Below are 14,236 nucleotides of genomic sequence, written 5' to 3'. Positions count from 1 at the left end.
CTTCCTGGGCCAAATGAGGTGTGCAGTGGACTCCCCTGTTTCAAGGGTAGGTAAATGCTCCACTCTCCCACCTCCGCTTTCCCATGAGTCAAATGGATAATATGCAGTGCCCTGGGAGTTTGAAAGTGACAGGGCTTAGCAGGCTGGTGTTTTCTCTTTCCCTCGCAGTGACTGTGCAGATCTTGTGCAAGGCTTGTCATTGTGCAGGACTTGTCATCGGGAGCTGGTCCAAAGGGCTGCAGAATAACAGGTGTGCTGAAGACTTTCACTTTGAAATATTGATTGGGCCAGTGGAAGGTTATGAAAGCTAGAGGTGGACTCTGCAGTTCCTGGCCTTAGCCGAGCGGGCTCCCCGGGAGCTGGAGTCTGGGGGAGAGTCAAACTTAGTCGGATTGTCTTTGAAGGAGAAGAGTTTGCAGATGCAAGTTAAATCTGGCATGGAGCTTGGCAGGAGGACAGCGAGCTGCAGCCTCCCCATTTCTCTGCCCAGTTTATAAAATAGCGTTTAAAATAAATAAAATGTCAGCCTTGAAGGGCTGTTAAAGAGGGAGAGAGGGATGGAGCCAGCCTGTGAGGACAGCTCCTCTGCCTGTGTGAAGTATTCCCGCTCCCATCTCCTGCATTCTCTGTGCTGGGAAAGGGTTGGGGGAGCTCTGGAGCTGAGCTAGCTGGCTGACCTGGGCGTGAAGGAGGCTGGCAAGTCAGTTTGCAGCAAGCCTCCCTATAGTAAATGGTGAAAGCTGTTGCCATCAGAGCATTGTAGCTCTGCTGTGTGGGTTCCCATGGAGCAGATCAATGGGTAAAATGTCTGCCCAGCTCAGTGCACCTGCCACAGACAGCAGGATGGCGCAAAAGCCTGTGTTTCACTCCTTCCTGAGGAAGTGTTGACACTAGCCTTTTCCCGTAAAACTTCTCACCATTGCACTAGCTTCTGTGTAGCTCCTAATTGTACAACAGATAAGGCCCCCACTGTGTGCCCACTGGCATCTCAGAGCATGTCTAGTGGGCACGGTGCTTAAAATGCTGGTAGCCATAGTGCTTTATCTATGCTAGTGCTCCCCGCAGCGCTGCCACCAGTGCAATGGAGGAACATTTCGGGGACAAGCGTAAATGCCTTTGCTGTTGGTCTTTTCCGGAAGTTCCATAGCAAGCAGCCCAGAGCTGCGCTTTATTTTCAAAGCGGTACAACCCTTGGAATGCATTTGTGTATTTACAGAATGCAAAGGAAACATCTGAAATCTATGTAATAATAGAGGCTACGTGCTGGGGCTGTATTTCTGTGGTTCAAAGCGTGGCTTTATTTGCCAGCCAAATGAATCATTTCAAGCTTTGGTTACTGACTACATGACAAACCTGTTACCAAGTCTAGAGACCTGGTCAGGTAGGGCTTCTGGAGTGTTACTGTATTTCAGCCAAGATGACTGAAGATGCACATACACCCTGTAGAGTTTGCTCCTGAGAAGGCCAGGCAAAAAGCCCTGGGAAAGGTTTGCGCTGGGTTTTACTTGAGATGGCCCTGACCTAGGGCCGATTTTATAGGGACAATCCCGATATTTTGGGCTTTGTCTTATATGGGTGCCTATTGCCCCCCACCCCCTGTTCCGATTTTTCAGTTGCTGTATGGTCACCCTAGCCTGAACTAAAACCATGGATCCATACTTTTTCACCCTTGGGGAAATGCAGAAGTAAATCCAGACTTTGTGACTAGACTCTGTACCCTACAATAGGCAGAAGTAAAACCCTGGAACAGAACTTTGTCTGAGTTGGGATCTGGATCTGAACTTTATGATGCAGGCTGTTCTCTAACCTTCATGCTGATTCCTTCTTGTCCCCTCACATTCACATTACGGCCAGGGGCACTTTGCTTTGACCTGATAAGGCTGGTTTGTGATTATTTTATGTTCAGCCGGACACTCCAAGCTGGGATGTTATCTGTCTAAGATCCTGGGTTTAGCACAGCTTTGCAGAGTTCCTGATCTGATGTTCAAACTTGGATTGTGTCAGCCCAGTGCTGGCTTCTCTCTAGGAATGTGCTGCCTCCCTCTCTCTCTTTTTTCTTTTGTTGTTTTGACTCTTTCTTTACACATAAGAGTAATTGAAGTGGAGTGTGGTACAGAGTGATCTGAATGTCCCTTTGTTTCATTGCAGCCTGGCAATTTACAGCTTCCAGATATTTACCAGAACAAAGAGGTCATAAGCCCAAATCTCAGGTTAATTTGCCTTTGCACACAAAGGTAAAAGTAAACACTAGGAGCAGCAGACTATAGTCAGCAGCAACACAAACACAGCCAGAGATTGGTGCCATTAGAAGGGGTTGTGAAGTTGCTTTCAATACTTACTTCCTGCCTTCCCTCTGTCCTGAGAAATAGCTACACTTCCAGAGCCCTTTGTTTCAGAACTTCAGAGTAGCAGCGTGTAACTCTGTATCCGCAAAAAGAACAGGAGTACTTGTGGCACCTTAGAGACTAACAAATTTATTTGAGCATAAGCTTTCGTGGGCTAAAACCCACTTCATCGGATGCATGCAGTGGAAAATACAGTAGGAAGATAATATATACACAGAGAACATGAAAAAATGGGTGTTACCATACACACTGTAACGAGAGTGATCAGTTAAGGTGAGCTATTACCAGCAGGAGAGAAAAAAAAAACTTTTTGTAGTGGTAATCAAAATGGCCCATTTCTAGCAGTTGACAAGAAGGTGTGAGGAACCCCATGTTTATTCCCCCCCACACACACACACGGTTCCTCACACCTTCTTGTCAACTGCTGGAAATGTGCCATTTTGATTACCACTACAAAAAGTTTTTTTTCCCCTCTCTTGCTGGTAATAGCTCACCTCAACTGATCACTCTCGTTATAGTGTGAATGGTAACACCCATTGTTTCATGTTCTCTGTGTATATATATCTTCCTACTGTATTTTCCACTGCATGCATCCGATGAAGTGGGTTTTAGCCCACGAAAGCTTATGCTCAAATAAATTTGTTAGTCTCTACGGTGCCACAAGTACTCCTCCTCTTGTTTCAGAGCTGAATTCTTGCAAACTGCTGCTGGCAGAAGGGATCTTGAGTACAATGCTGCTGAATTAATAGTTTGATCATGCAACAGGGGACTTTGCCATTTTTCTGGTGTATGTAAACACTGTGAAACTCCCTCTCCCTTCCCTTGCTGAGCCATGATGCGAGTCACTTATTCTGCACTGCTGGCCTAACTCTCCTCTTCTAGACCCTCCACTGGCCCAAGTGACCACATCCCCCCCGCCCTCTCCCACAAAATATATCTCCATTCTTGTCCCGTGTCTCTCAATGCAGTTCTTCCCCCTCAACCTGTCTCGACAGCTCCTCTTGAATCTCTCTTGGTCAGCTTTAAGCTTGGCCTGGCTGAAATGGAACCGCTGACTGCTTTACTCCCCTGTCTCTTTATCACTGCTGACAACACTACCCTGTCACTCATGCCCATAACTTGGCTCCTCCATCTCTCTCGCCCTCATGTCTGGGCTGTGTTCACACTTTGCTGCTGCTTCCATAACATCTTTGAGATCTAGCCTTTTCTTTCTGTCCACATAGCTATATCTTGCTAGGCCCTCCCCGTTCCCCGTTTAAGTCCTGCAGCGGCCTCCTGGCTGGCATTCCTGATGCCCACACCACCCCCCAGTCTGTTCAGATTGCTGCTGTTGAGATCACATGCAGGCTGAAAGGACAGAGATCTTCTCCGCGGGTGTGGAGAAAGGACAGAGTGCTCTAGTGAAACACACCCCAGCAGTGTCCCCTCCTCTCGGTATTAAGGTACACATTTGAATTAGTCAGTAACTAGGATTAAAATAACCTGAGACTCCCTTCTGCAGCCTGCACCTTGCGAGAGATCCAGGCTCGGCGTGAGTTCCGACAGCTGGCTGAGAGCCAATTGCAGGTTTTGCTGAGGGCCATTTGAGAGCAAACGCCAGCTTACCGGGAGTATTTAGCTTTGTCAGTGGAGAGGCGCTCAGGTGGTGACTTGCCCTGGCAATGTGTATGGTGGTCACGTGGGCTGAGCATTATGCTTCTCCCTGCGGGGGTGGAGGGAGGGGCACGTGCACGCTAAGTTTGGGGTGAATACTGGGGCTAGTGGGTCAGCCTCGGATGCCCGTCTGGAGTATCCTTAATTCTACTTTGGTGTTTATAAATGATGCGAACACCCCCGCCTCTGGATGAAGAAGTGGCCTTGCAGGTGAGTGGAAGGCTACTCGCTTCCTGCTGGACCCCTGGCTCCCCATTTCCGAACTGATCTGTATGGGAGGCCAGCAGAGTGGGGAGTGGGGGTGGGTGGGCTGTGGTGCCCCGAGGGCTTTGATGTCACACAGCTTTGTGTCTCTCCTGGGACCTGGGACAGTGACGTGAATGAAAACAAGCTGCCTGGGCTTTCTTGGTAGGTGGACGTGATACTGGGTGATTGGGGACACGCTAGAGTTTGGTGGGGATGGGCCAGCTGCCCTCAAAGTGGTTGGCAATTTGGGCCCCTTCTTTTTGTTTCCATGATAATTTCTGACTCTTTCTAAGTGGCTTTGGCCTTGGTGATTGTGACCATTTCTCTCTGGCATGGGCCTTGCTTCAGTTCCATAGGGCCTAGCCATGATCCAGGCTGGAGGTTGCAATATGCTCTCCATGGGGCTACATGTGAAGACCAGTCAGAAGCTCCAACAGCTGATCGGGAATGGCCATAAAGAGCCTGGTACACGAGTGGGTTCTTGGTCCCTTCCAGGTGCCATTCAAGGAGCTGCTGTCAGTATTTAAAGCCCAGTGTGGTTTGGATCCTGGCTGTCCAAGAGGCTGCATCCCTCTCATGTTCTGCCTCAGCAGCGAAGCTGGCTGTTGCCCTCTAGATATAAACTGTTGGGATCTGAGATCAGAATATTCTGTGTGGCGGGCCCTCTGCTAGGATGTGCTGTTCCTGTGGGTCGGACTGGCCCTAGTTAATTACCCTTCTCTCTTCTCTGGCCCAAAGGCATGAGGAAGGGATTTTATATACAAAGTCCACTCTTGTCAGCTCTGGCTTGGCTTTTGGCAGTGTTTTAACACAGGTTACAGTGCCCAGGACCACCTGCAATGGGGGCATTTTACAATTTAGAACACACATGAAAGAGTTAATCTGCAACTTGGTGGTGAGCTGTGTGGGGGCTGATTTAGTTTGTGCTCTGTGAATGTGCCCTTGTCAGTATGTAATTGTGCCGCACCATGACCGCGGTACAGGCACCAGGGGATTTTTGTGCTTGGTCTTCATCTCCAAACCAAGAGGCTCTCACTCCCAGGCCCACCTGTGCTATCCTTACCTGGATTAACAGAAGTGAGAATTGCCTTGAATGCTGGGGGGAGGTGTTAATTGGAAAGGGAGGTAAAACAACTGCCAGTGCCCAAGCATGGGACCTGTGAAGGAGTTGGTGGGTTTTCTGAATCGTTTGGCCCAGTTACCCCCAGTGGCTAATTAATATCACCTGACTGACCAGCCTAATGCCTTACAGTGACTTTAATATCAAAGAGCTGGGCTCTTAAAACTCCTCCCAGGAAGAGCCATCAAGTGAGGCTAAGCCCCTGCAGATGAATGCAGATGTTAGGGAACAATCTGCAGATGTAGTCTAGCGTTGCTATAGCATTCCTGGCCTCTGCCCATTACCCAGGCCTAATACTGGGCCTAGTGTTGGGTGTACTATGTCTTTCCCAATATGCTCGTTTGTTGGGCGTTTGGCCGGGCTATTTACTATTGTACTGGCCCAGGGCCCAGGCAGAGAGCTCATCGCGGATGGGTTGTTAGTTCCGCTCTCTGTGATCAGCTGAGCTTTTGAGTTGTCCTGCTTGCCCTGTGCATTCTAGTGGCGCACGGTATCTCACTTCTGTAGGGCTTGTGTCTTCTCCTCCCTGCAGGGAAACTCCTCCAGCTCCTTGGCTTCCCTAGCAGGCCAAACCTTCAGAGAGACCCTTGTAAGTGAGACCCCTGCGGGACGGCCTTGGGCACCTGCTACTGTGCTGTACTCTGAGCAGGGCCGGCTTTACCAAGAGCGGGGCCCGATTCCTGGGGGCGGGGCTTGCTGCAAGCCCCGCCCCCAGGACCCGAGCCGCGCCGCGGGGGGGCCGGGGGGACCCGAGCCGCGCCGGGGGTGGGGGGGGATCCCAGCCGCGCCGCGGGGGGGCCGCACCGGGGGTGGGATCCCAGCCGCGCCGCGGAAGCCGCGCCAGGGGTGGTGGTGGGGGATCCCAGCCGCGCCGCGGAAGCCGCGCCGGGGGGGGGGGGGGGGGCCGAGCGGCGCGGGGCGGGGGGGGGGGCGGGGGGCCCTGAGCCGCGGGGACTGGGCCGGGCTGGAGCCAAGCCGGGCCAGAGCCGCTGGGGCCTGCGGGATGGGCGCGCCTCCCCGGAGCCCTTCTCCTGCCCCCACCCCAGCTTACCTCGTGCTGCCGGCCCGCCCGCCCCTGCTTCGTCTCAGACTTCCCGCGAATCTCTGATTCGCGGGAAGCAGGGGAGGGGGCGGGGCGTGCAGGGGAGGGGAGGAGGGGCCGGGGAAGTGAGCTGGGGGCGGGGCGGGGTTGATAGCTGCAGCGCGGGGCCCTCTTGGCGCGGGGCCCAATTCAGCCGAATCGGCTGAATCGGCCTAAAGCCGGCCCTGACTCTGAGCACACCGTCAGCCATGCTTGTTACCAGCACACCACCACTGGTTCTGTTTCTGTACCTTCTCCAGGAAAGTCTTTCCAGCTCCTTCCCATGAAAGAAGTGACCTGAAGTCACCTTTCTCCAGAGTTTTCTTATGGGCTGGCCTGCCCAGATCCAGCCTGCTCCTTCCTGACTCACCTGTGCAGGGGAGAGTTCTTGCAGCCCTTTGTTCAGATAAAAGTGAACCAAGTGCCGTGTCTGAGCAGTTTGTGCTTTTAATTCAGTACAGTTTCTGAGAGGCCTCCGAGACGGGCAGACTGCAGACCCCTTGGTCAAACTGCATGGGGATGAAGGCCAAGACTTTCAGAAACAGGACCCTAAAGTTAGGCACTTAAATGAATGGCCAAGTGCAGAACACCCAATTCCCCCATTAACTTCAATGTCTAAAATCCCACTTCAGTTAAATCAAAATAAGGCACTTTGAATCTGAAATAGCAGCATTCTATTTACCCAAATCTGCACTGAACAACATAGCTTGTAATTCACACCTTTAGGCAGGTGCCAGTCTTGTGTGCAAGGCCGGTCCTGAGGCCCGATTTCCTGCAGCTGTGCAATGTGTGGTGGCTGCAGGTTCCCTGACAAAGCAGCAACACTTGGGTCACACCTGGAGCCTTTGTTTATGCATGTGAGAGCCATGGCTTGGTATTTCCTGGCACTCAGACGTGAATGCCCCCAGCCTCTGGGTCCTCTGCCTTGCCATTGCCGTTTTGGCTTGTTGCAACCCCTCTGCGTGATCCTCACCGACTCAGCAGAAAGGCAGCCTGAGCTATTAGACCCTTTGTTGAAAGGGCATGTGCCCTTCTCTGCTGTTTTCTGATAGCGCCTGGAAGACCAGGCTGAAAACAAAGAGGTTTTTCTTCTTGTGCTGTTACACTAGAAATCAGACCCTCTTGAGGACAGAGGGCTTCATAGTGACTGGAGAACTAGTGTGTATGAAACAAATGGCTAATCAAGGGAATGCGGAGCTAAGTGGGAAAGGGGGTTTTGGTCACACTGTTTAAAACCTGGGGTCATGTTGAACCTGTGTCAGTGACTAACTGCTGTCTTGGAAAGAGGTATCTTTGTTAAGGATTGAATAGCTGCCTCCCTTTGCCTGTGGCTCTGGAGCGACTGTAACAACCTGACACCTCCCATGCTCCTCCAGCTGAACACACAGCCTGGACTTTATTGTCCTGTGGGTCCAAACAATAAGCAGGATGTGAAACGCTGTGTAGGCCTCCTTCCACCAAAAAGGTGTCAGCCCAATATAGCTCCCCCTTCACAGAGGTCACTGTAACAGTGATCCAGAGCCTGGTTGCCTGTTTCTACCCCGAGTCCTGGCCCAGGGACTGACAGGCAGCTGGTTGCGTGCCTGCAGGGTATTCGGGTTGCCTTGTGCCCCCCGCCCAGACTGACTGTGCCTTTCTTTGCTGTTGCAGCTCGGATTGGGTGGAGATCATCGAGCCCCGCTCTCGGGAGCGAATGTATGTCAACTTGGCCACCGGTGAGTGTGGCTGGGAGCCACCTCCCAACCTGAGAGTTCGCCAGTCGGACCAGAAGCAGTGGTGGGAGCTCTTTGACCAGAACAACAATCGCTTCTATTACTACAACGCCATCACCCAGCAAACCGTATGGCACCGGCCACAGGGCTGTGACATTGTGCCACTGGCACAGCTCCAGGCCATGAAACGCAGGTCCCAGTCTGACTGCAGGGGGCCTCAGCACACAGACAGCACAAGCAGTGATGGGAGAAACACCCCAGTTCAAACGGCCCTGCTGCAGGAGGTGGAGAAGAGCAAGGGGCAGAGCAGTGCAGAGAAGAGGCCAGACCCTGGAAGGTAGGGAAGGCTTTGTACTGCCTACAACTTTCTCCTGCGTAACTGCTGTGCAGCTCTCTGCCCTGCAGGCACCGGCTGCTGGGTGTGGACTCGGGGACTGAGGACGCAGCCTGGGAAGCTGGGCTGGCTGGCTGGTCACCATGCCCTGTGCTAGGGGTTGGGTTCCCCACTGGGGAGAGCCGGCTAGATGACAGGCTGCGTTCAGTGTGCTGCGATCGGGGTGAAATGCCGGGATTAGATCTAAGGGTGAACTCGGGATGAATCATTCGCTCCCCCTTGCTGGACAGCTGGGGCTGCATAGTGGAGAGGCTGCCAGGAAAGGCCGAGCTACCGAGCCACAGACACAGGCTACCAGCTCCTTAGGTAGAGGGTAACAGGCGGGAGACTAAACCTTTGGGGGCAGAGCCTCTTGGACTGCACCGGGGTCTTGGGCTGGCGGGTTCCTTTCCTGTCACCCTGCCCCAGCCCTTTCTCTCTGCCAGCCTAGCGGGGCTGCCGTGAGGGGTGTGACTGCCATGGAGCTGGGGCAGAGCTCACGGTCACTTGCACACATCAGCCAAGGAACAATAACTGGATGCTAGTGTGTTTGGCTAAGAGGCTTTGTTTTTACTCCGAGGAACTGGTCTGACAACAAGCAAGTGTGTTTCTTGTTGGGATTTTGCCAGCTGTTGTCCCTGCTTTCCCACTCCCCCAGCCCTGCTGTCGACCCGGGCACGTCTCCCCCACCTTGTGCAAGGGGTGCTCCACGCACGCTGAAGCCCTGGGAGGGAGGTCAGGAGACTCCCCAGGAGGCCTTCACCTGGGCTCGCATTGCTGTTGTGCACAGTGCTCAGGTAGTGTGGAGATATGGGCAGTGTAAATTCCCAAGGGGATTCACAGCTTGTGAAGCTGCAGCCCAGAGGGACAAGTGACTTGATCAAAGTCCCCCAGGAAGTCTGGGGCGGAGCTGGGAACCGAACCCAGGTCTCCTGGCTCCCAGCCCAGTGTCGTTACCATTTACAATAGCTGAACACAGTCGCCCTTGTTGTGAGCCAGTCTTCCTTCATGGCTGGCTCTTTGGGGCAGGCGATGTCCTCCTGCCTGTGTGACTGGCATCTAGCATGTTGGGGTAGTGCTGTGCGGCAGGAGTTGCAGGGAAGAAGGAAAGATGGGTCCAAGGTGCCTCAGACTCTTTTCCCTGCAAAATCATGGCGCAAATCCCCCTGGCAAGCGAGTTTTCTCTGAGCCAGTGCATGTCTGGTGGAGTCTGGCAGTGCAGCTGCCAGGGGTCCTAGTGAACAGCCTGCTGTATGCTAGACTCGTTCGTAGTGTTGCCTAAAACCATATTTCTTGGGGCAAAACTCCTAATGTGCCCTGACTAGATTGTGGGTTGAAATCAATGGGCCCTAAAGCTGGAGACTCTGAGATCGCACGTCTGCACATCTCTGCCTCCACAACACTGTGGTGTGTGCTGTGCTCTGCCTGGCGAGCTGTCCCATCACCTTCCTCCCCCACTCACAGCAGGCTCTGGGGCTAGAGGACTGGGCATGGCCCCTAGCTTGCCTTCCATTTTCAGAGGGCCAGTTGGAGGCAAGGGGCCAGCTAGACCTCTCTACTTTTCCCATTTGCTGCTGCTGTGGAGTGTCTGGCTCCTGTGGGACTGCACTTTCTCCATCTGTTTCATTACATCGGCGCAGCTTAGGAAATGGCTCTCGTGCTACCATGGCTCCCCTGAATCCTCTGGGACAAGAGTGGGAAAGACCTGAAACTCTGATTGGGGGGAGCCAGGGCTGGGTTCAGGGATTTTCCACTGCTTCCCTCTGCATGTCCCCCTGATGGAGAGAGTTTCTGGAGTGCTCTGACACTGCCCTCCTGAGTGACTGCTGGCCTTTGAGCCACTCAGACAGGAAGTTACCAGCAGCATGCACAAAGCGTGTGCCCGAGTCTCCCAGTCCAGGCTGCACCCCCAATTCCAGCTCCCCTGGCATGCAGGGAGCAGCATGGGCGCCTGGCCACCCCTCGCCTCCTGACTGCAGCAGTGTTGAGTCTCATGGTGGCTGGGCACGAGCACGTGTATCAGAATGAGCAGAACTTGGGGGTCCAAAGCGCCCTGGAAAAGGGACTTGCTCTCCTGTGCTGTAGATTACTCCGGAACTGGCCACGTCTCTACTGTTGGCCTGTGGCTCTGCTGATGCGTCACTCACACAGCTCTGCCAAGGGAATCCAGCCAGTTAAAGGGCTATCTCTGCAGAGCACAGCACATCCCAGCCCTTTGTAAAGGCAAAAAGAGGCACAGCACAAAGTCCAGGGAGCAGGCTCTCCCACACTGAGCCGTGAAAGGACCGTAAGCTGGCATCATGACCTCTCTCTGTATCAGGCAGCCTGGTTCTGGGAGAGGGATGTATTCGGGTTCTTACTTATTTGTGCCCTTGACAAGCGATGAAGTGCTTCTTCTGCCCACTCCATCCTGGTCATACCCTGTGGCAGCAGCTTATGGGGCTCTTCCAGACTAGGGCAGGCAGCTGAGCGGGACGGGGAGCAGTACAGTCAACACAACTATTGCCCGGTCTGTCTTTCAAAATTGTTCTGCAAAGCAAATTCACCTGTGAAGGCCAGTGTCCTGTAGGGGGAGTCGCCCAGGACTCCACTGCACATGGGCACGTACCTTCCAGACCTTTCGGTGCGTGCCCAGGACTGGAGCTCGCCAGGCAGGAGCAGACAGGCCGTGGTTCCAGTGGCTGGGAGTAATTCCCCTGCAAACGTCGGACATTCCAGGAGTAACTTGCTAGTCAAGTATTTCCAAACCCAGTACTGCTGCCAGAAGCAGCAAGTGCCCAGCTGACATTGCCCTGGCATTCCACACTGGGGGAGCCTGCCTGGGCATCTATTCCAATAGTAAGAGTGTACCAAACCCGCCTGCTTTCCGTTGCCTGCGTGTTTCCCCGCAGACACAGACACAAACGTGTTCTCCCTCCTCCTGAGGCAGAACATGGTCCTGGAGCCCTATCAAGAGAAATCAGATACAATATTGGTTGTAACGTGGCATATTCATAAGTATTTGCACCCAAGACAATGAGGCATTTTTCTTTAGAAACAATGCAGATGGTTGGTTGGCTTTCTCTCCTGCCCCCTCCACTAGACAGTTTTCTTCCCTTTCTTGTCTGCTCGTCTCTCTTCATAGATGGGCTAGAAGGGACTATTGGGGTCCCCTAGTCTGATCTCTCGTATAAGCCAAGCCAAAGAACCTCACCCCACAGTTCCTGTGGCGAGGAGAATTACTCTGTCCTTTGTCTGTTTCATGCTCTGTCTGTTTTTCCACTAGGAAACAATTCTTTGTGTGTTCTATGTTATAACATCTGCCGTGCCGGGTAGGTAGGGATCCAGCCTGGCCATTCAGCACAGTTGGGGCTGGCCCATGTCCTAACTGGGTTAAAAGCTAAGGTGGGAACAAAGTTGAAACACACTCTGGTTCTGTTTATACTTCAAGTTGTCACCTGCTCTCCCAATGCCCGTGCTGAGAAGAGTCTCTCCCTTCGCTGGCCCCTTGTGCTGCTTTCTTCTCCCGCCAGGGTCAGCGGCCCGTTCTGGAGATGGCCCTTTGCTACCCGGATGATGTTTTGGGGCGGAGTGGCTGGCAGGAATTGGCAGCTGGTCATTCAGGTGGGGATGCTGCTGTGTTTCCCAGAGGCCTTCTGGGGAAGGCACTGTTTGATCACGCACTCTGGCCCCTTGTGTTTTCTCCCCCTCCTTCCCAGCGCTACCCAAGCCCTGCCTCCAAAGCAGGGTCCCCAGCTGTGCCAGGCGGGGTGTGTTCTCCGTCTCTGAGAGCAGGTGCCTAGGGCTTTGCTAACCCTTGAGGTGTGTCTACACAGCAAATGGCAGCTAGTCTCTGAGCCGGGCTGACAGACTTGGGCTTGCACTACCGCCCTGTAAATAGCAGTGTAGATGTTGCAGCTCAGCTCTGAAGCCTAGGGAGGGGGTGGGTTCAGAGCCCGAGCTGCAGCGTCTACACGGGCATTAGTAGCGCGGCAGTGCAAGCCTGAGTCTGTAGGCCCGGGCTGGGAGGCTCGCTGCCGCGGGCTGTGAAGACATACCCCAAAAGACGACGTGATTTCTCCTTTTCCAGCACAACGCTCCACTCAGCAAACAGTACATGCCTCTGCTGTGTCAGCACGAGTGAGCAATGCAGCCACTCCAGCGCCCTGAATCACAACAACAGAGGTGCAGATTGATTGGCAAAGCAAAGTAGAAACCACTTTATCCTTTCAAGGGTAACTGATTCTGAAGGCAAAGGTTCCTTAGTTACAGGGAATGAGGGGGCCGCAGAGTCCTGAACATGTGGCTGTTAATGGGAATCGAAAGGTTCCTGTTGCCACTTGGAGGGTTAGGCAAGCTGTCACCCCAGCTTGGGGAAGACGTGTTACACCCAGCCCAGAGAATGGGGAAGGGTAGTGGAATTTCTGTCTCCATCATTGTTCCTTCGCTGCCTTCATGAAGTCACCACCCATGTTCAAGCTCAGACCTGGTGATGGGTTCATGAGAGAGAAGATAGACACCAGTGTCTTCAAAATCAAAGTCGGCTTCTTGCCAGCACAGTTATCCTGTGGGAAAGAGTGAGGCACTCCCGGGGTGAAACAAGCGGCTAGAGTTATCTGTGATTGTGCACAGCTCTCCAACCCAAGCCCTGCTGGGCTGTTCCTCTGCCCCCAAGGGAGGGTGAGAGTGGGGGCTGTGTTAGGTTGCATCTGTTCTAGCTTGTCAGGCTGTCCTAGGAAGGAGAGGCTCAGGTTTCAGCATAGCAGGTGTGGGAAGCTTGAGAAGAGCAGGAGGAAGATGGTGCCAGAAATAGAAAGGTGAAACAGTAGCCCATGGACTGACTGCTTCAGATCTGAGAGCAGGGACAGTTCTGCCAGAGAATGGGAAGAGTCCCAGCTGAGCCCACCCCAAGGAGTGTCCGTCCCCTCCGGCTGGCACTTGCTTGACTTGGACTCTGTACAAGGGAGAGCCTGAACTCCAGCTGTGTGGCAGGGCCAGGCCCAGCCAGTTGGGGAGAGACCCCACAATCCACTGGTGGGGAAAGCCTTTTGGGGGTGTTTGTTTATTTTCATTCCTTGTGACCCCAAATCCTGCCGAGCCATGTGCAGAGTCCCCACTGTGCCCTGCCCTGTACAGCTCCCAGCCAGGGGAAGCTGAGACCCAGAGGAGCACAGCTGGGCCTGAGGAACCTCTCCTGACCACTCATTCTTCAGGAGTTCTACTACACCCCATTATCTACCCACAAGCTACAGTTGGGGTTTCAGCTGACCTTCCTAGCGACCACAGTCTCCCTAACAGCAGTATGTGGTATTGTGGGCGCATGGTCGATACATATCCCGCACTGTTGTGTGATCTCTGCAGGCCAGCCCCAGTGCAGAAATCTAGGGTTACCATATTTCAACAATCAAAAAAGAAGACGGGAGGAGCCCCGCCCTAGCCCCGCCCCTGTCCTAGCCCCGCCCCCGTCCTGTCCTAGCCCTGCCCCTGCCCCTTCCACTCCCTCCCACTTCCTGCCCCCTCAGAACCCCCAACCCTCCCCCCCACTCCTTGTCCCCTGACTGCCCCCCAGGACTCCACCCCCTCCCTAAGCCTCCCTGCCTCTTGTCCCCTGACTGCCCCCTCCTGAGACCTTCCCCACATCCTAACTGGCCCCCTAGGACCCTACCCCCTACCCGTCCCCTGACTGCCCCAACCCTTATCCACACCCCCACCCCCTGACAGCCCCCT

General features: G+C 53.8%; 1 protein-coding gene across 3 annotated transcripts in view; it reads left to right on the top strand.

Moving 5' to 3' along the window:
- LOC117885724 (rho GTPase-activating protein 39-like) overlaps positions 1–14,236 on the top strand; it is a 133,652-nt gene that overhangs the window by 55,248 nt on the left and 64,168 nt on the right. For all 3 annotated transcript variants that reach the window (XM_034787146.1, XM_034787147.1, XM_034787145.1), the window contains exon 2: positions 8,096–8,494. In XM_034787146.1, the coding sequence (XP_034643037.1) occupies positions 8,096–8,494 (399 nt within the window). The remainder of the gene's footprint in view (positions 1–8,095; positions 8,495–14,236) is intronic.

This window comes from Trachemys scripta, chromosome 12 (genome assembly GCF_013100865.1).
Source record: "Trachemys scripta elegans isolate TJP31775 chromosome 12, CAS_Tse_1.0, whole genome shotgun sequence".
In the NCBI taxonomy this organism is placed as follows: domain Eukaryota; kingdom Metazoa; phylum Chordata; order Testudines; family Emydidae; genus Trachemys; species Trachemys scripta.
This window is presented reverse-complemented; position numbering and strand designations above follow the sequence as displayed.